We start from the raw sequence: 25,064 nt of genomic DNA on the forward strand, positions 1-25,064 counted from the left end.
TTTGAATTATAAAAATTAAGGTATGTATTTCATAAATATTCATATCAAAAGCCATTTGTCAAAACATTCCTATACAAGTCCATAACAGGTGTCTGTCAAAGATAAGATTTGGCTTTTACCAACTGTTCATGAAGAGATGTAACTTGCTGTGACTTGGTACTTAAATACACGTGTGTACCAAACTGGAGGAAATTACTGAGGTCTGCCAACTGGAAGAGTGGGGTACCTGTGGGGCAGATGTTTATTTCCTGTGTGGCTCACAAGGTGTAGTTAGCGTGTATGGAATCTCTGCTGAACTCTAGGGAATGTAACTTCAATCAATGGAATAGGAAATGTGAGCGGTGTACAATAGGACTGTGTTTGTAAGAGGGTTTGTAAGAGAGAATCCTGTGGAAGTCAGCGCTACTTCAGTGAATGGATGCATTTTTGTGGGCTAAGTGCAGTTCTTGATCCCGGAATGCTTGCAGCTAGAAATCCATTTTGGTAGCAATTTGTACAAAACCTTGGGGGGAAGCACACAATACTCAAGTCACAACAGAGTTCTTGTTTGAAAAGAGTTCTAAGTGTTAGTTTTAGAACTGGCTTTGTATTTTCTTCATCCTTATCTTCTCTTAAACCTCTAATAGTAGATCCAGCTCTTCCATAGGTACCCGCACTCTTAATTCTTTTTCAGTCATGAGATCAAGCGTCTCCTGCAGCTGCTCAGGGAAGTATTCCACTGCGTCCATGTAGAGTACCTAGAGAGGCAGTGTGGGAATGAGAACTTGCCATCTTTCTGTCAGAGCAACACAGATAGGGGAAGCAGGCAGACACACGAACAGCCCTGGAGCCCTGTATACAAGAACAGTCGCACTCTTTAAAATTAACACAACAGTACTGCGACACTCACAGCAGTGTAAGTGTTTAACCAAGCGTGTTCAACTCCTACTGAGTAACTACTGAGTACTGACCATGAGGTGCTGGATCATTTGCGGCAGATACAGACACTGCTTGGGGAGTTACAGGTGCTCCTGAGCAACTTCTCTCCCTGTTAGTGAAATGCATTTTAAGTTGACTGTATGCTTCTGCTACTGCTGTGCTTATGTTAAATGTGGTTTGCAAGACTCAGCTGCCTCTGGGTCACACAGAGAGGACTGTTATCTCCATCTCATGCAGCACTTTTCGGTGCTGATTGTTACGTTTGTCTCCATTTCAGATGTGTATCTTTTGCAGGAAGTCTTACAGTAGTTCTTCAGAAAGGTCTACTTTCATTTACATGTTGGTCATTATGATAACTACTAAATTATTACTTAAAAAAAAAAAAAAATACAACTTCAAAAACTAGTGTGGTAACAGGCTTTTTTATTCCTATGCTTACCTTTGCCCAAGGACAGCTTTGAATGGCTTTATAAAACAATCCTTTACTCTTTTCTTTTTTTCCAACTGAAACCTGCGTGAAGAAAAAAGTGTTCACGTTTCCATACAGTCATGGCTGAAATAACAGAACAACTATTTTAGATAAGGAAATTACTACTGTAAAGCTTGGTGTTCCTCTACTGAGGAGCCCTTACAGCTACAAATAGTAATAGCTGTACAGTTGGATCGGTCACGCTGCGCAACTGGAGATGTCTGAAGGGGGTTTCAGTGCAAATTCGCAACCCACAGCTTCCACCACAGGAGCATCTTTGGTACCACAGAGGTGATGATGCATTCCTTTTGTGTACTGGTGTGTACTTCTCAGTATGACTTGTTAAGGTTGGATCCCCTTACATATGAAAATGAGCAAGTTAAATGGCGTGTCTGGAAGGAGTTACAACTTCTCCCTCGATCCATTCAACTATTTGATAAGGAAAACACAGCTAGGAATTTTTTCAGAAAGAGGCAGAGAGATCAGAATGCTGAGCCAGTCTGCTTAACTTCAGTCATTCCAGTTATGGGTAAAAGCATTTACAGTCTCTTGAAATTTTTTGAGTTGGGCTGCTTTCAAAAACACCTTACAGGTATGGGATTTTATGACAACTCCAAAAAAACCCAATAATTCTAAGATACCAAAGATACACCAATTGTTTTGAGATGTTTGGAGAACAAGGGCTCTTCAGTCACAAGCTCACATTCTCTCTTGCTCTGACTACTGCTGAAAACCAGATTCCATGTCAGTTCCTAAAATCCAGAAATTCTTTCTCGTATCATTGACACATTGCTTGCAGCAACTAGTTCTGGTGTCCTGTTCTCTTTACTGAATTCTTTACTGAATAGCAATTTTTCATTACTGGAAGCTCCGCTCTCAGAGCTGTGCTGAAATCTGGCTGAACTGCTGGCTCGGTGCTGCCAAGGCCAGTTCTGGGGTGCTTTGGCCAGTTCTGGGCTCCCAGCACAACAGAGATGTGGGTGTGCTGAAGGGAGGCCAATGAAGGACCACAAAGATTGGAACATCTCTCCCATGAGGGAGGCTGACGGAGCTGGGATGTTGAGCTTGGAAAGAGCAGGCTCAGGAGGAACTTGGCACATACAACTAAATGAATGGAGGCTGCAAGAGGACTAAGGCAGCTCTTCTCAGTGGTGCCCAGTGCCAGGACAAGAGGCGTTGGGTACAAACTGGAACACAGGAGGTTCCATCTGAACATCAGGCAGCGCTTCTGTATATGTGCCTGAGCACTGGCAAAGGTTACCTGGAAAGGCAAGAAATTGCTAGCACCTATATGAAACCACATTATCAGAAGCTATCACTCCTTGTAATTCATATGAATTAAGTTTTCCTTAATACTGCAAACAATAAGCAGCATTATAATTCAAAAATGTAACACCTTGAAAATGACATAAGCAGTGTTTCACATTCCTTTTTTCCTGTGGTATTGTATATACTGTGCTGATGAGAAATTCCAGATACGATAAATACAGTAAAACTGACACCCTCTTCTTACCAGAAAGTTCAAATACATTCTCCACAGCAAGGGACAGTGGGTGCCATTTTCACTCTGAATCGCGTGTTCAAATAGAGATATAATCCTATTTGTTAACCCAGTTTCAGGAATAGTGGTATATATTTCACCAACATCTGCCCTGGAACACAGAGGGGGGGAAGAAAAACACAGTCACTTAAACACAAGCTAAAGACCACATCCAGATGAGAGAGGGTAGAAATCAAGGCACTGTCTATGCACAGGGGTTTGTACTTCAGGCTATAACATCTGAATGTTATAAAACATATTTGTAGCACTCGCTAACCCAATCAGTGATTTTTCTAAGTAGAAACATCCATTAAAAGCAGATAAATTAAAGAATTTTTCTGTATTCACAGAGCAGCTCCTTCAAAGGGAGTAGAAAATTTCTCTGAGAGCAATGATCTGCTATCATCTGATCTTAAACCACTTATCTTAGTCTTCATTCAAGATGATGCATCCTTTGAAATTTGGCACAGCAACCCAAATTTGAGCCCATGTCGGCAAGCTGCCTTTTGATGTCTGTTCAGATTCACCACTGGCACCTTTGTCTTGGATCAAGCCCTGGGTTACAGCTCTGAATCTCAACTGTGATTAAGTAGAAAACCATTTTGTTTTTCACAGTTTCAAATCCTACATTTTCCAGACATAACAAGAGGGTTTTTTTTGTTTGTTTGTTTTTTAGCAATTACTTTCTACCTACAGCTGATACAGACTGCCTTATTTTTGATGTTTGCATTGAAGGAAGGAGTCTGCAGCACTTGGGGCAGTCTCGCCCTGTGTGTTTTCCTTGATTCAGAGGTCATCTCTCTACTCTTGCAACATCCAACTCGTCTCTGTAGAAGTGTGATCTATGGGAACAGCTACACCAACAGAGAATGATCCAGAAAAGAACTAAATGTCACAGAGAAAATAATCATTCTGGGATTTTAACATGGGTTTCTAGTAACAGTAATGAAAACCCATCACACTGTCAGTCTGTAATTAACAGCAAATCAAATTATAATCCTACTTTACATCTGATGGCTGTAGAATTCTAATTACAGTTTAGGATCACACTCACTGACTGCTCAGAAATGTCACTGTCATGAGTGCATGCCTGTTGCCAGACTATGGCAAAGCATGAAGTGGGCACACTTGTTTCAATGCATACTGATAACTCTGTAATTTCATGAAGTGCTAATATGGGAAGCTTACAGCTGTGTACGTTCAAGATATCATTTTCCTAGAAATTTCTGCTTCTATGGGAAACACAAAGAACCAAGCTGCCAACACTGGGGTACGTAGGTAGCACTAGAAAGGTACCTCCCAGTGATGAGAAGACAAGTTCAAGTTAAGGAGACCGAGTTTTAAGAATAAACACACACTTCTATTCCTCACAACTCCAACCCTTTCTTCCTTCCCCAAGAAAAAATATCTGAGTCCAGACCACACTGCAAATTCCGGAAATTTCCAGCCTCTTCCACCTCGTAACAGCCCCATATGAGAACTGTACTCTCAAGCACTCACTCTGCAAACAGATCTGCCACAACTGTGCTGTGACAAAGAAGTGAAGTAGGGCTGTGAGCTCAGCAAGAGGCCGTGATGCAGCTCTGTGTTACAGCACTTCTTGCTCAATGTACTGAAATGCAGCCATTTCTAAGCTCATGTCTATTTTGACCATCTAAACAGATAGAGCTATTTAAAAGTTACTTAAAGATGTGCACCATCCTGTGTCAGTGCTAAGTAGCCCAACACAAGCGATACACCATCTGGTCCAGCAGAAAGGGCATAAGACTAAAATCTAGGCCTGTAACTCTGTTCAGGATTCTGTCTCACTGTCCAGCCTTGGACAAAGAGCCCTGCTTAGTCACAGCTTCTTCATCTGCAAAATGAGAATGATAGTAGTGTTTCCTCTCCTCTGTAAAGCAATCAGATATGTTAAAAGAAAAGCATAATCATAATGAGCTGCAAGATATTACCTCTGGACATTCTCAATAAGTTTTTTTCTCATCTGCTCTGCTTGGATGGCAAACAGCCACGGCTCTAAAGAGTTAGCAGACCTTGTGACACCATCGAAAAACCTCCGTGCCTTGCTAGCACTGTGAGACTTCTTCTGGCTCTGGATGTATGCTCTCCATAGAGCCTGGTTGCTAGGAAACTGTTTGAGGGCCTCTGTTAGTGCTTCTCGCAAAGGACTCAAAGGATAAGCACTAATTTTCATGTGGAATCTGAGTAAATTTGCACGCAGCAGTGTGACAGCCTCAAGAGCAGTGGGAAAATGCTGAATGCTGGAAGTCTCTGCAGTATTTTCACATTTCTGTACATGAGAAGCTTCAAGCTTTTCCAAAGCCTGCGCACACACTAATTCTGCAGCATCAATTCCAACAGTCAAATACTGGAACACTGTGTAACAGCCAACTAAGTTAACCAGTTGATTAGAATTACTGGCCTGATCCTGCTCAGAAACCGGTGCCTTATTGAAAGAATCTTGCAGTGCATGCTCGTACGTCTTACGAGCTTTCAAGACGCCAACAGACAGCACTTGTCCGTTGTAGGGCACGTATGGTCCGCTTTCAGTCAGTTTGGTCAACACATGAACAGCACGTGACGTAACAGCTCCTTCTAGGCTTTGCAGTAGCTCCACTTCCAGCTGGGCATAAAGCAGACTGAGGCTGCACAGCTGGGGACTCTTCAGTCCTCCCGTCCCTGCTGTGCAGAGGGCTGTGTCAAACACCTTCCTAGCATCGTCAGTGTTACCAAGCAGCCACTCCAGGTAGGCGTAGAGTTTCCAGAGAGCGAGGTTATTTCTGTTGTCAGGTGCTTTAAGGAGATTCTTGGCCAATTTTTTACTTTTCCTCCCTTGAGCTTTCAGCTTCTTCTTCTTTTTTGTTTGGATACACTGAACTACCTGCAGGGGAGAATAAGCAGAACGTGTTCTGAGAGAGGTGAGGAAACAAAAAATATACTGTGAGATTTGGCCGTTGTTTTTATTTCATCGCTGTCTTTGATTTCACATCATTCTATATTTCATACTGGCCAAATCTGATGCTATTGAGTAAAGCTGTCAAGAGTTGTGTGTCAACAGCTCCCTTCTACGCACCCAAATTATGCAGGCTTATGATTCTTGTGCCTGCCACTGCATACATTAAATATTATCAAATGCCACTCCTTTCAAAGGCCAAACAGTCAAAAAAAAGGAGCTGCTAATCTGCAGTGGTCCAGAACAAAATATGAGATGCAAGTAGAAGCAATTTATGACCAGCACAATTAAACCTTCAAGTAGCTTTCACAGCAGAAATATGTTTGGGGGAAAAGCCTGCAGGTTTCATTGGAGACCTTCTGGTTAGGTAGTCTTTGGGCAAGAGGCAGGGAACTTCTCCATATGGTAAACACAGCGTTAAAGTTTCTTAAAGGTTAGGACAAACTTGACTTCAGTGGGAATCTATTTGAACAGTGTTACGTAACTAAATGCATGCTCAAGTGATAAGGAGTTACTTCCTCCAATAACACTGCAATTGTAACTCACACAGGAAGTCATACACCTTATCACCTTATCCTGATAGGGTGATCAAACCATGGTACTGGGGAATACGCACTTTGAAGAGCACTGATGAAAGTACTTGGCTCACACACTCTGCCTTGTTAAAAACGATTTGCATCCATTCTTGCCTAGCATATGAAGTATCTCATAGCAGGAGACAATATACTAACATCCATCCAAGACTGCAACAAATATTTTATTCCATGAAAATATGTGTCCATGTAACACAGACTGAAGAACAGGGTTTGTTTCTTTCCTTTTCTTAGTTGGCATTTACTACTTTGAATACCCAGTCCTATAAGACTTAATTTTCCTCAGTATTTATTTTACACAGATGTAAACACACAAGAAAGTTACACAGCATAAAAGCAATTATAAGCAGATTCCTCCTTACCTTAGATATTTCATACTGTAACCAACAAATGGACAGGTTTGATTTTTCCTTTCCTGAAAACAACGGAGATAGAACGTGAAAAACATTCTGTATGAACTCCTCTCCATCTTTACAGTGGCCTATGTGATGTCTCCTCCTTAGCATCGTGTCCATATGACCAATACTGCTGAATCCAGAAAGCGGCGTATCAATAGAAGTCAGTGGCTTTTCATCAGAAAGCACGTTGTCAAAGACATTATTTTCATCCATGGCAACATAGAGGTTGGGAGGAAAGAGCTTACTTATACATGGAACTCCCAGGAATTGCAAAAATGAATACACTAATTGATGCTGAATGTCCGGATTAGAAAGCTGGATTAAAGATGGCCCAAGATCATCAAATAATACCTAAAGATAAAATTAAAAACAAACTCAGTTAATTTATGCAATCAAAATTCAACAAACCTGCAACTTAACTAACTAAAGAAGCTTTTGAAGCCAAAAAGGATTTATAATTAATATTAAATAGTAAGGAATTTGATTCAAATTAAAAACAGGTCTAGAGAAGATACTGATGAGGCCATTTAACACATTTTTATTTGAAAATCAATGTTTGACTTGACCCAGCTCCCAAGAAGAAAAAGTTTCCAACTATGTGACTTGAAGCTAGCTGCAGGCAACAAAGCCTTTGTTTATTTAGTGCAGATATCTTTTTAAACAGAAGATTAGTGACATTTCTGATCTGTAACAGATGAGGGAAACCACAGAACACAAAGACAGACTGTTTGCCTACAGCCCTTTCCTAAGTTTACCATAGCATCCCCAATGATTTCAGCAGAGTCAGCACCAAACCTCAGGTGAATTTTGAATTACAAACAATTGAAAAAAAAAAAAGAATTACTCCTTTAAAAATACCCATTGGCAATGAACTCAAATGCAAGGGTAATTTTTTAATCGCCCCTTGTTTTAATTTGCTATAGTGACCTGTCTTTCTGGATCTTCACAGTCTTCTTCTGCTTGATTTTTGGTTTTGTCTGGCCTCCAAGGTAACCAATGTCTTGATTCACGAGAATATTCAATATCCATCCAAATGTGCCACTTGGGGAGAGTTTTATCCTTTATTTCTTCATCCTCATCTATTTCTTCTTCATCATCATCGTCTAAAAACAAATCAGGGACGTCCCACAATGCACCATTATTAAAGAAAAATTAATCTACCAAATCTATTTGACATACAATGTAACTATTTACAAATGTAAACAAATACAGTGCTAATCAAGCAGACATACGACAGTGCTGAACATTTTTACATCGGAGCTCTGGGCTTTGACACCAACTCTGTACTGTTTCTAAACTTTTTGAACGAGTGAATCAATGTCAGCATTCAAACTTTCTCATAGAGAATAAAATTAAATGCCAGCAGGCTGTGGGATACTTGACAACAGCAGTTTACAACCAGCAGCCAAGAGCCAGCAGCTACCTTTTCATGCAGTGTAGGTTCTTCACTTCATACCTTCATACCTTAGCATGCGATCTCAAATGTGTTTTATGAATATTCATGAGAAAAATGCTGTAAGTAAAAAATATTATTATGATGTCAAACATTAAAAACAATGCTTGGCAATGTTGCTTTGAAATATTTTGTATTTCAAAATTGTAAGCAACGTGTAACAGAAACCAATGCGGTCAAACAGGTACAAAAAGAAGTGTTTAACCACAGCCTTTTTTTTTTTTTAACCACTTTTGCTGATCTTAGACACTTAGATGTTACTACAGTATTTTTTCTGTGACAGCAGACCTTAATTTTGTGCTGTAACTGATGAGCACTTGTAAGTTAAAGAAAAGATGTATCTGTTTAAGAAATAGTCTTGACATGAAGGGAAGCACTGTAGATGACAGGACAGGGTGGGACTAAGCAGCAAGGTGTTTTTTGCATCCCTTGTTGAGACAGCAACCTTCACTTCTACATGTTCCCTGCCACAGAAGCACTCCAGTCAGAGGAAGAAGCAATTCTTTTATTCTCTGTGTCACACAGAGAAAGGCAAAGTTTTCCTTTTATTGCTATTCCTTTTATTGCTACTATTGCTACTATTATTTGCTGTAAGAAACCAAACTCATATGCTCCTACAATTAAACTAGGAAATGCATAGGCAACTATCATCTAAATAATATAATCCTAGCTGCTCTATGTGATAACAGAGTGTTAAGAGCTTCCTTTTACTTTAGATGGGCACAGGTCTGAACCAAACAGTCATGCCTTTCAGAACAGACTGCAGGATGTCCCTTCCCATCTCCCTCCTTTCTCTTCCCTAGGAAGGACAGCAGCATTCCATAAACAATAGGGGACATAAAACACTCAGACACATTTTTGAAGTGTGATATAGTTCATCTTGAGCTTGCTAATGCTTCTATGCAAAAACATGAGAAGAAATAGCTTGCATCATTCTAAATGAACTTTTTAGAAGAACACAATGACACACAACTACACACACTGATATGGGCGTACCAGGATTGTCAAGAGCAACCCAGCCACCCTTTTCTTGTTGGTGCATCCATGCTCTCCAGCCTCTTGCTCCTTTTTCTCCAATTCGTGGTTCTCCACTATCCCAAAAGGGTTCAAAGAATTCCACCTGTTGTTTTTGGGCAGGGGAAACAAGAACAGAACATATTTAGAAAAATAATTTTTGCTATAATACAGACACTCACTAAATCAACTTTGGTTGTATCTGAAGTTTTTGTTAGATGCTGCTTAACAATCTGCAGCAACTCAAATCCTTTGGTTGCACATGTGGCACAGCACAGCTGTCGTCAGCTGTGCTTATTAGCACAATGATCATTTTGAAAAGGTATTAAGCTTTACAGAAAGCAGAAGACTTTTTTTTTTTTTGTCAAATGTCCTTTGCAGATTCTTCAAGGATAAGGTTCTGAAGTCCTCAGGATGGGGCTCTCTGAACCCAAATTTTCCCTCTTCACATCTTTTTTGGATCCACGAAGAAATTGGTTCAAGGAGCGATGATTCAGATAACCATACTGCTATGGTCAAATCAAAATGCTACAGTCAGACACAAACACGAGTGGACTGAGATCAAGAAGAAAAGATCAGTTAATCATCTCTCAGGTTTCAAGATGATCAACAACCTTAGGGCTTTTTTCAGTGAGTCAAAAGTCCATGGTTCTGGGCCTAACTCTGTCACTGCCTGTATGCAATCTTCTCCTCTTTAGATTCAACTCCTATCCCAATTTCTGTATACTTAGCTCTTACTACCATCTCTTCTATTACATGCTTCTACTGTGTACCAAACCTTGGAATGGACATTGACATGGGACTCGAATACAAATGTTAACAACAAAATTTACTCTAAGAAAAAGTAGGCATCAACATATCAGAAAATGCAGGGTTTACAGCAACTGCAAAATCTAATTCTGGTCCTTATGGATTTATTCTTTGCACCAAGTGAGAAAGTGAATTGCAGAAACAGTACGGAAACAATGAATTCAAGACTGAGTCATAATGTTTCTAAAAGAAGGCAGAATTAGAGAGGTTCCACCAACTGTAAATCTAGCATTTTCTTATTTTCAGTAATTGCACTTCCCAGGCCTAGATACTGTCCTGTTAATTCTGGTTTGTTTCCATCTGCATTCTTATGACTTTCTGAACACTACAAATAATCACACCATTTTTTGTATGATTGGAAGTGTAACTCAGTTTTTGTGTGTGTGTAACTATACCACACCTACCATCCTGCACAGTAACTGAAGTCTAAACTTTTGGCACTTTAAGAGGACGCTGGTATTATCTAAACTCCAAGATGGCTTCCCTGGTAGTCAGTGGTGTTAATTTAGAGAACAAAAAAATGGTAGCTAAGTAGCAGATGCTAGAGAAGGTGGGGTAATAAAAGGATTTTTAATATTACCTAATTTTTGTCACTTACAGCAGGCTAACTGCTTAGCTGGTGCCTCTCTCCACCACTCATTAAAAAGGAAGTGGCTCCCAGCAAATCAGTGGGAGGATGCTATGCTGGCAATGGCCCACTCTCTGAATAATAGCTGACTGTTACTGGGGCCTGTGCCTAACAATCTCCTGAGCAAATCTAGAGAGAAGTGATTTAATACTTACATAGGATGTGCTGAATGGAATATCATGGGAAAACTAAAAGATGTTTTAAAGCATGAAGATGCTCCCCATGTAAATGTCAAAGAGTTACTGAGAACATGTAAAGGAGAACCTAAGAAAGGCTACAAGAACTGTCTAGCGCAAAAAGCTCTAATTTATAGGTCCTATCAGCTTTCTCCATCAACAACAGTAACAAGACAACAACAGGCTACTCTGGGAAAAAGTAGGAAAGCACTAATACCCAGACTTTGGTCAGCCAGCTGAATTTTCTCCATCTTTATTAGTAAGAAAGAGGACAAGAAATTACTGGTTATTTCACTTCCATTATATATAGTGGAAGCATCAGTTTGACACACAGTTTCAGAGGACCCACAAGCATTTTTCCAATGCAGGCACCACCTTGAAGAACCACAAAGAAAGCTGTAATTCAAAATATTTTCCCCAAGTCCCTAAATTTCACCAATATTTTTCGGCCACAGCATTCTCTGTAATGCACAAGGACATAAACACGTTTAAATAGAAATTGCTACCTGTCCCTTTGTTGGCAGATCTTTTACGCTGTCAGGTTTAAAGAAGGTGAAGTCAATCAGAGCCTGAAACAAAGACACAGCCTTCTCCGAATGGCCAGCTTGTCTCAGAAAGTGGCACTGCTGAATAAAGATAGCTGCGAAGTAAAGGAGATGAAGTGTTAATATTTCAAAGAGTTTTGTTGTGAAGTATTTTATTACAGCCCACAAAAATACAAAACCCTAATTGCAGTGCTGTGCGGTGTAGTTGTTCTGGAACGATACCAAAATCCAAAAGATGGGAATAACTGGCATCAAAGCATGTCAAAACTGTTGTAGCCTGATCAATCTGAAATCCTCTCAATTTCATGTTTAGATACACACATAACAATGTATGTTTATGTAACTGATTCTGATCCTTTTGTCTATCTATTTATATTAAGAAGTGGCAAGCATCTTACCCCTTTTGTCTTATATTCAGATTTACATCAGATGCATGCATACAGAACTTGGAATTCAGGTAAAACATACAGACTAGGTGTTTAAATAAATCGTCCTGCAGAGCCACCAATTGTTTCTGATAATGAAGAACGACTTAAAGAGATTCCTGAAGGTATTTAAACAACAAGAAGTGTGTGTAATGCACCTAACAAATCCTCCAAAGCATTGTAACCAGTGCAGACAATTTTCCCATCAATTCTGGTATTTAACTGCCACGGGGAAAAAAATGTTGTTTCCTAGCTAATGAAGTTTGATTAAAATTTTGTGATGAAAGAGATTACTTGATCGGGTCCTGCTGCTAAACAGAAGCCAAAAATAAATGATAAGCTAAGATTTTCTGTGTGATAAAAAAAGCAACACATACTTGAAGCAAAACAAAGATGAGCATTTTTTGGTGGTAAATACTGAAGACATCATGAATGGGTATTTGATTCACTCCACAACGCTAAGACCCTTCTGCAGAGGGACCTAAAAGATACGGATGTTTCTGCCCAAACTTCTACATACAATTTTAGAAGTAGGACTCCCTTCCCACAGCAAAACCTGAGAATGCTTATTTTCATTTGCTTTACATTCAGAGATCCCAGTAAATTTAAAATGTAACAAGTTCTATTAAACAGTTTGAAAACTGGCCTATAATTTTAAAACAAAACTAACCTACTTCCTTAACGTTTTTAACAAATAATTATTTCCAAGCAAAGTCCAATGCACTGCACGGAACTGCACACTAGATGGCGCAGTCCAACACTATTTAAAACCAGCTCTTAGATTTAACCACAATCAAAGGTCAAAGGTTGAAGACAGAAGTCCACCATACATCTACAGTGCTATTCCTCTCATAGCTCATTTGTGACATTCATAGTGCATTCATGTTAACAATAAATGAATAAAATGGTCATTTGCCTAGTAAGTACGCTGTCAGCTCAAAATTAGCTGAAGAATTGCACAGGCGTCATACTGAAACAAGCAAACAAACAACCAAAGCACCTGTCAGACCAAAAAAACTCCACACTGGAAGCTTCTCCACTCCTATTATTTGAATTTCAAAGTGCAGTGGGAGAGAGGGAAGAAATCCAGAAAAACAAAGGAAACCAGAAAAAAAAAAACAAAAAGGGGAAAAAAGTCCTCAGCAGTGCTTGTAAACAAATGGCTACAGTGTTAATACCTAAGTAGAAATTAAGAGTGAACTGAAACACAAGGCGAGTTGATTTTCTTTTCTATCTATAAAAGTAGACATGTCAAGAAACAAGTTTTCTGAAACCATCAATCAACATAAAAATATTCAATTAGTTAAAGAGATGATAGAAAAAAACGTTTCTCATAGCAGTTACCAAGTCACATACGTTCTGCACAGGGAAAAAATGAAAGAAAAACCATTCTGTTTGCAAAATACAGAAGGCTGAATGAAACATCTATCCTGAAAAGCAGCCATTGCAATTGGTGTACAAAGTGATTGAAATATTGAAATCAGAAGCAGTCTGACCAATCAGAAAATACCAGGCAGTGCAACAGCCACCTGCCAGCACAGGACTTTTCCTTTACAGCACATTTTCCAGTGCTTGATCCAAAATGAATCAGAAGACCGTAACAGATCTGAAATTGAAAATAGTCTATAACCCAGCAGCTCAATCTTAAAATCCCAGATTGGATGCTGTATAACAGATAGCATCATTTCTCAAACAGCAGTTACAGGATTTGGACAAAAATAGAGACTTCTTCAACTGTGCCACAAATGAAGCAGCATGAACTACATCACAATAGACAAATAAACCCATATTCATGGTGATACTATTATTTCCCCCCTCAGGGTATTCATAGATTAATGATCACAGTGACTCTTGGAGGTAGAGAAGCATAATTGAAATGGGATATGTCACATTCCTTTGGCTCCAAATAAATTTAAAGGCTGTGCCAGAACTGAGCAAAACCTGCTTCTTCCCTGGATCCAGTCCAGCATCCTAACCATCCGACTAACTATCCTTCTAGGGATAATTATATAATAAACTCTAACTGGTAGATAAACACATCTAATAAACACAAAAGGCATGATCACATGCTATTACAGCTCAGGATTCTGAATCTACTAATTGGGACTCTTGAGAAAACTTACTACCCTTCTGTTTTCTGTATTAAAGTAATTAATCAATAACCTTTTGTACAAAAGGAATTGTTTCTTTCACAAGCCAACCTTTTTTTTTTCCTTATTCTTTTTTACACTTTTTAAAGATAAAAGCACATCTCTTGGCTGTTGACTGCATTTCTTCAGCCTTGACATTTGTACTGTAAACTACTCAGCACATTAGACTTTTCTGGATGTTACATCACAAACTCTTCAGGGAAAGACAGCATCTGCTGCATCCATATTTGGGTGGAATATCTGCTTTAATTCTCAGCTAAAAACTCAAGACTTTGCAAAGGTAACAGAATTCCCATAAAAGATAGGAAAATCTACTCTTCTAGGGAATGTAGTCAACTTTTATGAAAACCTTTCCAGTGGTAACACAAAACAGAGAGAAAGAACCTTACCAAGCATGGCTTCTTCTGTGCCAGGCAGTGGAGGATGTGATACCATGCTGCCGTCCTGTACAGCTGCCAAGGTAGTCAAACATTTTCCATAGAGGCTATTGATTTTAGAAACAGAAAAGGTACTGAATTGACTTTGGCAGAACAGGAGATATTTCTTCCACAGCTCTGGATTATTGGGATGTATGAAAATTAGTTTCTGCCATTCTTTGATCACAGCTGGCGATTCCCAGAATTCTGTGCAAACATTCAGCCTGGCGAGTTTCAGATCAACGTTACTTGGATTGCTTTCAATTGCCCTCTCTAAAATAGCTAGTTTCTTCTCCAAGATTAACTTCAGTGATTTTCTTCTTACTTCCTGCTCTCCCATACTGGCATAAGGGCTAGGTCCTCTCATTAATTCATCCTTTAAACAAAACAAAGATCACAACAAAATTAGGAAGAATCATCACGAGAAGAATGCTGACACTTGTGAAATGAATTAACAGCTCGTTCAGTGTAGCAGATTCATAGTGAAATATAATGTTTGTATACTTATTACTCAGAAATAAGCCACCTGTCAATACACATACCTGAAATGAAACAAAATTCATCCAAGCCTGAATATCTCTTGGGTTTTCTCTGACTTTCTTATTATGTTCTTCCACTTTTGTCATTAGAATGGGGTTAACATTTATCCCAGGCTCTTGAAACGCCTGCTGCGTGTTTACAGGCTCATGTTCTTCGCCTCTGTACCCTTTTCCTTGTAGCCACTCTGTAGTTGATGGATCATAAATCCCAAGAGGATTTACTTCTGTTGTGTCAGAAGGATCACTGGCTTCCACGTGGAAAACTGGTATAAATGCAGCTGGGTCAGATGGAGAACTTTTATTGCAAACAGGAATCCCATCTGTGTTCAGGCTCTTCACATTGCTCTTTGAGAAGTAGCGCTCAGGTCGCCTCTGCAATTGCTTCTTCTCTGATGCTGTGCTGTCCCAAGATATACACTGTTTCTTTGCATCTATGCCAAGACAGGACTCTCCTCTCCTTTTGTATCTTAGAAGGAAAAATACAATTAAACATCTTCTAAAGCACACATTAGAAAAAAATAACTCATTTCTGAAAGAAAACATGAAAGAAGTACATAAATTCAAATTGACTCAAATGACATATGCATAGAGCTTCAAAAGTGTAAGAACTTGGCAAATTTCTTCTTATTTAATGCACCAATGTAATTATTTTTGCAGTGACATCAGAATTTATACTATCACTCTAAGCTTACTCTCAGTTCAACAGTATCTGTCATGCTTGCAGAGGAAAAATTATTTTTTCCTCCTATCACTTTAAGCCATCCAGGCAGACAATATTGGGCAAAGATGAACAATCCTGTCTACAACAAAACAAATGTTCAATCAAAATATGAAAATGTTCTTTATTCCCATTATTTCAATTATAATTTCAATTATTTTAAGATATTTCCACCCAAAGCAAAGTTAAACTCTGAAATAAGCTGTTCAGATATTTTCTCATCTTCGTACACATTTGAATTGTCAAACATTTCACAATCAGTCTCAATTTAACAAGTCTTGCAGAGATTCCATGACAGTTTGAATACCAATACAAACAGATTCATTGTACCTTGCAATGTCCCCTCGATACAGGGATTTGTAGGCCCAGTTTGCAGGGTCTGATTTTTTGTCTATTCTGAAAGTTTCTGCTGTGAAAGCCTGGACATCATCCAGCCAAACAAAGCGGTTGCTGGTAAGATTTGATGTTTTATCATCTAGACTGCTGAAAACAAGAAGTATACTCTAGTTATTCATGTGCATATTCAGCATTACAAAAACAAGAAGCATTGCATTTCTGTAGTTCACAATAACTTAATTTACCCAAAGCCATGGCACATGATTCCTTACTGCAAAGTCAGTCAAACACTAGGAAAACAAAACAACCAAGCAGAAATACACAAATAGGGCCATCAAAAGAGAACAAAAATATCTATCATTTTCAAGAACTGGACTGAAAAGTAATAAACAGATTTAACAAATTAATTCCTTGATAAATTATGTTTTTAAAACAATACTTTATTACTTTTCTAACTTAATTGTCTTAGTAAGATGCTACAACAAAGAAGAAGAGGATAACTTGTAAGAGGATAATAGAATCAAAGAATGGTGGTATGGCAGTAGAGGCTGAAAAATAGCATTTTGTGGTTGAGACTTTGCTCTATCAAACAGTGTTCTTGTGCTCTTTGTATCTGTTGTCGTTTCCACTAGTAAATAGGAGGCATTACTTTCGGAGCAACCTGTAGATGAGAGAACTCAAGTGGAAATTGCACTTGGCTGAGATCTAGAGGAAACCACGAACTTCCAGTCTGAATTCAACACAACTACTTAACTTAGTGAGTTTTAAGCCCTCAGAAGCTTTCAAAGCCTTCAAGATAGTCAAAATAGGTCTCCAAACATCTTCAAAACTGTTTCATTATGACCATGTTTTGTTTTAAAGAACAGCACTTCACAGAATATTTTAGTCACAGTATTTCAGAAATAACCTATCAAGTGTTTTCAACTCCTTTTCATTGTTTCAAAGATAGGTTTGATCACTTAAAGCATAGGGAAAAAAAATAAACAAAACAAACACCAGAAGCAAAAATCTCATTCATTAGGCAGAAAAAAAAAAACAAAAAAACCAACCCCCAAAAAAGTGAAAAATACACTGAATTTAGATCCTGTATAGCATTGATAAGTACATACTTTGTAGCAGCTTTGTCCTTGACGTGCTTTGTGTCCAGGTCTGATTCGCTGCTACTGGAGTCCCCCTTGGCTTTCTTTTTTGTCTTAGAGTGGTGATGCTTTTTCTTTTTCTTTTTCCTTTTCTTAGTTGACTTTTTCAGACTCTCATCTGTATCACTTTCCCCTGATAAATCTGATCTTGAAGTATTCCTATTTGGAAACAGGTATATACTTAGATATCTGAGTAGTAAAACTGTAAAGAGGCATCACTGTAAGAAAGCTCATAATCATGTTCCCCTTCACCTTTGTTCTGTCTGTATTTTGGGAGAAGAGAGTTATCAGCAAGCCATTCAATGAAATACAATAAATCTGCAGTAAATAACACACAGCAATATAATAATAATGATAAACAACAAGATTTTTTTTGACATACTATTTTGCAAAGGTGAATTAAGCACGGTGAGTTTATTATATCATTATATTTGAAGGGTAATCTGTAGATTCCTTAGTTTTGTGACATTAAAATTTTGAAAATGTATTAAAAAATAGAATACATGACTGATAAACAGAACTGTGATGGCATTTATCTCAAACAACACATGCAAATGTAAGCAGAAGCATGCAGAAAGAGGTATTCAACTGTGATTCTTATAATAAAGACATTCTGTCTCATTTCCACCAACAGTCAACATGAATGTGAGAGCTTGTATCAAATTAAACATGACTAAGTTTTCATACTTGGCAACTACAACTAGATTCCGTAAATTATTAGGTTTTAGTTGTAGTCTAGATATGTCAAGTGTAGCAACTGTTCCGGCAAAGGTACTGAAATCAACCAGCCCTTCAGCAAATATGGTGCTGAGAGCACATTTTTGTAAAAGGATAAAATCAGGCACTTCAGTGATGAGCACGCTCTATGCAGCTGCACAATTTGATACATGTAATATCTCATTAATTCACATCTTTAACTAGTTCTTAAGAAGTAAAATAATTCCTATACTTGACTGTGAAATGGTTGACTGAACTGGTTTTCACAGAATAATCACAGCGATGATCCTTAATCTTTACATTATTTCAAGGGCCACAGGACGTTCAGAAGCTAATGAAGAATCATCACTCAGCCCCCTTTCCTGCCAGAATAACAAAGAATTAAATGTGGCTGTGAGAAAACGAAAATGGGAATGTAATTACGTAAGTATAATTTCTCATTATTTTAAGTTAAAGGACATGGAAGTGTTATTCATACTTCTATATATGACTCAGCTCAGGACTTTTAAAATAGTGAACAGTGAAATGAAAAGCGGCGCTAAAAGCTCCTGATTTTGGTCTCACATAACAAAAGATAAGCAGGACATCAGAAAGAGGCTATTTAATTAAAGAGATACTGAAGTACATTCTACCTTCTTAGTGGTGATTTTTCAGGGGTGAGATTTGCAGCTTCTGCAGTGCGCTGATGCAGTAACAGGGCATCTTCCGTAGAGAAGCTTGGGTTACTAAGCCAGTCCAGTTCTGCGGGTAAAAAGGAGATCGGTGCAAACTAATTTGCTGTGGTTTTTTTAAAGTTGGGGGGTTAATCTAATCAACAGACAGCTAAATTTACAGCACATGTCACTAAGTCATGAGGAATAGTTGAGCGTTGGAGAGCAGCCCATCAGATTTCCATTTAGCAGAACGCCAGGTTTCAACAAGGTAAAATGTTTAGGAGCTGGAATCTTCTTGAGACATCAATCTAAGCTTTTAAAAAGACACTATGTAACAACACTTAAAAGTTCATACTGAAAGCAGATAACACATTTCAGATACTGCTATATACTTGGAAAAAGTAATCTCTCCCATGCCCATTTAACATAGAAAAATTCTAACTTTGAGAGTAAATTTGAAAAAAAAATAGAGAAGGATATAATTACATGAGAGGAGTTGTTAATGAATGTAATGCAACATATGCAAACTTAGAAAATTACAAAATACACTTTATTCACTGTATGGAAAATATATTTAACACTATTTTACTGATAGGGACAACCATTACTGATAAGAACACTCAAATGTTTTACATAAGATCAAAGCATTTCTCTGGATTCTCAGTTCTTTAACCACTGTAGTATCATTACCCTTTGAAACTGTGTGAGAAAAGGCTAACTGATGTTCGTGTGGATGCTTTGGCTGGCGTTCAGCATCTAGACCAAACATTTCAGTCATTAGATAAGGTGCTGACAAGATGTAAAGATGTGGTTTTGCCATAACTTCACTGATATTAAAACTCCTATTTTCATAAAGGAAACCTGGAAATTTCTAAGTGTGTGGAAGTTGCTAACATTTAATGAGGAATGCTATTTAGCAGAAGCACGGCGTGTAACAGCAGCCTTGCCAGTGCCACGCCATGCAAGTGGACAAAAGGAACGCATTTCATCTCCGTGCTCTTTACAACCATTTTTGCCTCCATGTTCTTCCTGTCACATTCTTGTCTTTGTGTTTTTGCCCACACTGACCTCTAATCCTTAAATAGCACTAACTCACTGGCTGCCAAGCCATACATCTCTCCTCCTTCAGAGTTCTTCTTTCAGAAATATCTCTTCATACCATACTTCTTTCTCCTGTCTCGTGTCTCTGACTTGTTGTCCACAAAAGGCTTTAAAATGGAGCAGGCTACAGAGCAGCTTGCTAACCTAATATGAACTCTCAAATCCCCATAATCAAGCACAGCTCCATCCTCATTCCCCAGGAGATGGGAAGCCCAAGGAGAGCTCCTCCCAGCTCATGCTGAACCTCCATCCTGAGACGCTGGGAGGCAGCCGCTCTGCCCAGCCCGACCCACCCCCTGCACAGCACTCTTGTTCTCAGCTCACTGAAACCTAACAGGTAAAACTGAATGATGAAAACTCAGTCTGTTGTGATTGTGTCCCTCTGCCTGGCAACTGGAACCACCACACCTAAGGCAAATATTGCCATCCTTTGGTGCCAATCAGCACAAGAAGCTTTTTTTTTTATTTCCCTCCAAGGAAATTCCTTAACCGTTCCATATGTGAAACACACAGGACTAAAATTCTAACCTGAAAACTCCATCCCTAATTGAGATAATTCAATAACTGTCTCATAGCAGAGCGCTGCTTTGCACAGGAGATATCTCAACCAGATTAATTTAATGTGATGTTGACTTAAAAAAATTGCTATTTTCCATACGTTCAATTATTTCTGCTCACGTTGGTATTGAAGAAGCAGGGTAAAGGAATACAGGAACAAAATGCAGCCCTACAATATTTTCTGGTCACACTCTGGTGTTCCTTACACACAGACAAATTTAGAGAAGATAAATCAGCCCAGAGAACTCCAGATTTAAGTAAATACAACTAATCTGTGCATAAGAACTTTTTTTACTTACAGAAATAAAGGATAAGTCCAATTCCTTTCAAAAGAATCCATCACTGTTCAGATTTGCATAGTATCACCCAGATCCACCCAACAAAGCAGGGAAATTTACTGGTTGGCAGTCAGTGGTGTAAAGGCTCATGACTGAAGAACTAGAACTCATTAGCAGACAGAGCTCCTCAAAATCATTATATCTATTTCAAAGACATGCAGAACATTATCCAATTTGTCACTGGCCAGATCTTTCATAATGTACTCCAGGCAAGAAAATCTTCTCTGTAGAATTTGATAAACTGCTGTTTCCCTTTCCAATATGTAATAATTCATTTACTAGTGTTATTTATTTTGGCAGGAATTTATTGTAATATAGTTCTGTATTGATTTGAATGAAATATTATGGTTCAAAACCACTTGAAATATATTAATACCTATACTCACAACACTTAATAAAACACTGACTTAGGCTTGTCAGAGAAAAAGGTAAGCCAAAGCAAAAAGAAGTTAAATTTCTTTCATAAGCACACAGAACTGCTGGGATGAGATCCAAAATTCAAGCCTTACAGTACCCAGACCACTAGGAAAAAAGTCTACGACATTAGAAGATGTTAGGTCAAGATCTTAAACATGTTATACATCACAAAAGAGGTTTTTCATTGATTTCGAAAGCATAGTATCTGGCCCTTCAATAATTAATGCAGGTAATGCATTTTTCAATATTACTTGACCATGTAAACATATTAGGTGCAGAATGCCCAAACAAGGAGAAAAAATGTCTGTACAACAGGTATGTTAACTTTTATAACCTTGAGAGTTAAGGCATTACGGTTCTAAATAATTTTCAAATGGAGGTACAGGTCCTAAGCAGCACTAACAGTGTCAGTCTGAAAACTAAAACAAAAACAAAACAAAAAACCACACAACTCACTGATAAGACTTTCTCTTTAATTGCATTATTTGTTAAATCTCTGTTCATTTTATCAGTTTAATCAAGAAAGTAGTAAAGCTTCAGCTGCTTTAAAAGAAACAATAAAACCTGGGGCTGATCAACCATATAAATTTCCCTGAGGCGCAACCCACTCTTGAAGTCTACAAGTCAGTCCCGACAGCACCTATAGCTGATCTGGCAGAAGAGTGAAACACCATCTTTACATTTCTCTGTTTGGAAGGCTGACAGGAATCACATTCTTACATGAAGAGTGAGTTGGTGAAACTCCTGCTTTTCCTTCTCCCTCAAAAGTCAGCAAATGAATCTTGCAATGAATCTTACAAAAGAATCTTACTTGAATCTTACAAAAGAACGAAGCCTGGATTTCTGAGCTGTATCCTACATCCTTTATACTGCCTACTGCTGCCACAGCTTCAGGAATTACCTGGGTTCTCCAGACCCTTCTACTTCCCCACATCCCATCACCATTGCCAGGGCAGCATGCAACTTGTGCTGTACCAGATGTTTATTAGTTAGCCAATGTGTGCATGATCAACGCCAAACAGTTCAATTCGCGTTACAGCCTCTCTTGCAGGAGTGGCACTCACACAGATTTCTCTTTTCTAAGCAACCGTAGATTTTTGTCAAATCTCTGGATCTGCCACTTTTACTTCCCACTCAAAATGAAATTTATTGAAAGGTTTAAAAATATTGAAGGGGAAAAGAGAGATACTAAGGGAGCAGGCCAACAAACATGAGATTCACTTCCCTAGGAAATCTGCATTAAATATAGCAAAATAACATCTACTAAAATCTTAAGTGTTGTTAACAAAATGTTCTAAGATGTTGGATTAGCTTTTCCTGTTACTCCCTTACTGATGTGAAGTCACTCACTAAACATGTTGCAATACACTTAGAGTGGTGAGCATAACCAGATTTCTTGATAGCTCAAATGGGTGTTTCAGTGCCTTACAGAAAGCTCACCTTGAGAAATGGGGTCATAAGCATTAATCCCTGACTGCCTGTAGCTTCATTTTACCTGAAAGATGAGATCTAGCTCCGTTTTTAAAATATTGAAGAATTACACTGCAGGCTCCGACCCCTGTAGCACAGTCAATATGTCTCTGTGGGCACATGAGTGAAATGGTTAGAATTCTCCAACTACAGTGTTTTCTGAACAATTTAATCAAACCGACCGAATACTTTGGAAAGAACTGAACTATTTTTTCCATTACACAACATGCAAGCCCAAACTTTCTTGTAGATACAAACATTTCAAACATCAAAATGGATTCCAAATTTCATATGCTACCATCTTAATGTTTTTTGCTTGTCAGTTGTCAAAAAAGCTTAGTATTCTTGCAAAACAGACATATGTTCTGAGAGAATGTAACAAATGAAAGATGTAAAACATTTATTTTGTGATGCATGTACTTGTTATTCCTCTAGAAGCAATCTAATGGGGTTTTTCATACTTTCCCCAAAATAATAAAAAATAATAACAATTACAGTGCATGTCTACAGGGACAATTTTTAAGAGTTACAGAGTTGTGCAAAGAACTTTTGCTGCCTTTCAGAATCCTGAAAATCTGCTTTTAGCAATAATCAGTGCATTATCTTAACTATAAAATACTTTGGATTGTAAATGATGCTGTGCATAATGCTTACATTATTGTTGGTGGGGTTAATTATTACCACTGCTCTGTTCACTACAGCTACTGATAAATTTGTAATCAAGCCTTAATCTTCATAATCTAACTGAAAGAAAAATTATACAATATTACTTTGAACTCCAGAAGATGCTGAAATTCAATCATCTAGCAGGACAGGACGAAGTACAGCCAAACTTCTGTTCCAGAGAGCACTTAGATTTATATAAACAGGTTATGAAAGCTTGTAACAATGTCAGACAGAGGTGAGAAGAACCAAACAGGGCAAGAATGTCTACATTACTACCTCAGTTTTTATGATAAAACTACTAAGCAGTCCTGAGTGTATCACGTTAAAAAACACATACTCAGTGATCTCCATATCATGATGGACTTTGGCTTCATATCAGCCCTGAGGAAGCAGAGCCCATCTATCAAAGATACTGAAGTTGCCCATCAAGTTCTCAAGTTCTCACAAGCTGAATGTGTGAAATTTGATATATGCCACCATAAATGTGGTTCTGAGTTAATACCTAATTTTTATGACTTGTACTGAAACACGATACTTGAAAACTAAGTACGAAAGTGGCTAAAACATAAAATGAACATATGATGGTTCTTAAAGCTATGCCAATATTTGTACAAAAAACATCCAGTAAACCAAAATGTAACTCGTAAACAATGAAAAAAAAAAAAAAAAAAAAAAAAAAGAAATCTAGACCTGAAACTAAGCCACTAAGCCTCAAACATCTTTTTCTATGTAACTTAATCTTCTGGACAGGCAGTCTGCGGTGACACATTCTGAATGGCAAACCTAAAGGGATCCATTATCCGAGTTTTAAAATTTAAGCAGAGGCCTCACTATTAGAGAAATCTCACTGCACCTCTGCTTGGCACAGCAGCTCCTCTCTTCCTAGAAGCTATAATTTGGGATCTTATTCAGTCCACTGTTCCCTGCACCAAGGGTAATTAGCAGAAAGGCTTCCCAGCATGGCTAATGCATCTCTGTACCAGCAGAGATTGCAGTACCAACAGCTGCAATACCATCAGGGAAATGTGGAGCTGGTAAGGACCTGGCAAGAAGCTAACCCAGCCTGTGTTCCTAAAAGCCTTACAAACTCAGTGTGATGACTGGACCAAGCATACAAGAAATCTACCCCAGACAAACAATTATATTTGAGCTTCCCCTTCATTATATAGAGTTCTTTACTCATTTAATAGAAGTACAACTCACTAGACAGCAACCATGACAGTCAGAAATACAAATCGAATCATCATTTCCGTAAGTCTTCCAAAAGTGATCCTTTGCAGCTCTAAATGCCACGAAGGAAATTGAGATAACACAGTAAGTATTGTTTTTTATGCTGTCCAGGCTAGCGAGGAAAAACACTCATTTGCTGCATAAAACAAAGCACACCTTCTCTACCAGGCACAAAGCTGACGTGCGTATACTTTCCAAACAAAGATGGGCATTTCTACAGCCATGCTTCCAGGCAGAGCTGGGATCAAAGCGAGCACAGCCAAAGCACAGTAGAGAACGCAGCAGGCGAGGGCGGGGCCAAGGCGAGCGAGGCCCCTCCCTATAAAGCAGCCCTCACGGCGCGCTCTCGGCGTCGGTTGCGCTCCCCGCGGACTCTGAAAGCAAAGCGCCGTTACCGCGCACAGGACCCAGCAGCAGCGCAGCGGGCCGGCTGGCCGGAGCGGGGCTGCGCGAACCGGCACGGCGCAGGAAGCTCCCTGGACAAGCGGAAGGGCTCAGCAGGGCCGGGCCGCGCCGCGGAGCGCTACTGGCAGGAAGAGAATTCCCCGTGACTTTACCTTTCCTGGAGCCCTCGCTGCTGCCGGATGGGGCCTCCCCGGGCTCTGGGGCACCGGCGAAAGCCGGGAACAAGGCCATGTCCCAGCTCTCGCCAGCAGTACCTGCCCGAAGTGCCCCGCGGAGCGACGGAGCAAGA

At 38.9% G+C, this 25,064-nt stretch overlaps 1 protein-coding gene across 5 annotated transcripts; it reads right to left on the bottom strand.

Annotated features, from left to right (window-relative positions):
• On the bottom strand, positions 1-25,064 carry NRDE2 (NRDE-2, necessary for RNA interference, domain containing). Of its 5 annotated transcripts, none has more exons than XM_042873165.1 (14): positions 24,928-25,064; positions 18,570-18,678; positions 17,191-17,379; positions 16,076-16,225; positions 15,031-15,493; positions 14,462-14,864; positions 11,459-11,592; positions 9,321-9,444; positions 7,799-7,974; positions 6,836-7,222; positions 4,880-5,808; positions 2,901-3,039; positions 1,358-1,429; positions 1-737 (listed from the first exon to the last, which is right to left on the bottom strand). In XM_042873165.1, exons 1-14 carry the CDS (start codon positions 25,004-25,006, stop codon positions 612-614), a joined length of 3,480 nt encoding a protein of 1,159 aa, XP_042729099.1. In that variant the 5' UTR covers positions 25,007-25,064; the 3' UTR covers positions 1-611. The 5 variants fall into 5 exon arrangements, with proteins under 5 accessions (XP_042729099.1, XP_042729013.1, XP_042728929.1 ...); XM_042873079.1 differs by having other exon boundaries at positions 16,076-16,228; XM_042872995.1 differs by lacking the exon at positions 24,928-25,064 and adding an exon at positions 22,500-22,613.

Source organism: Lagopus leucura, unplaced genomic scaffold, assembly GCF_019238085.1.
Source record: "Lagopus leucura isolate 7727_CA_CO unplaced genomic scaffold, USGS_WTPT01 Super-Scaffold_1, whole genome shotgun sequence".
NCBI lineage: Eukaryota > Metazoa > Chordata > Aves > Galliformes > Phasianidae > Lagopus > Lagopus leucura.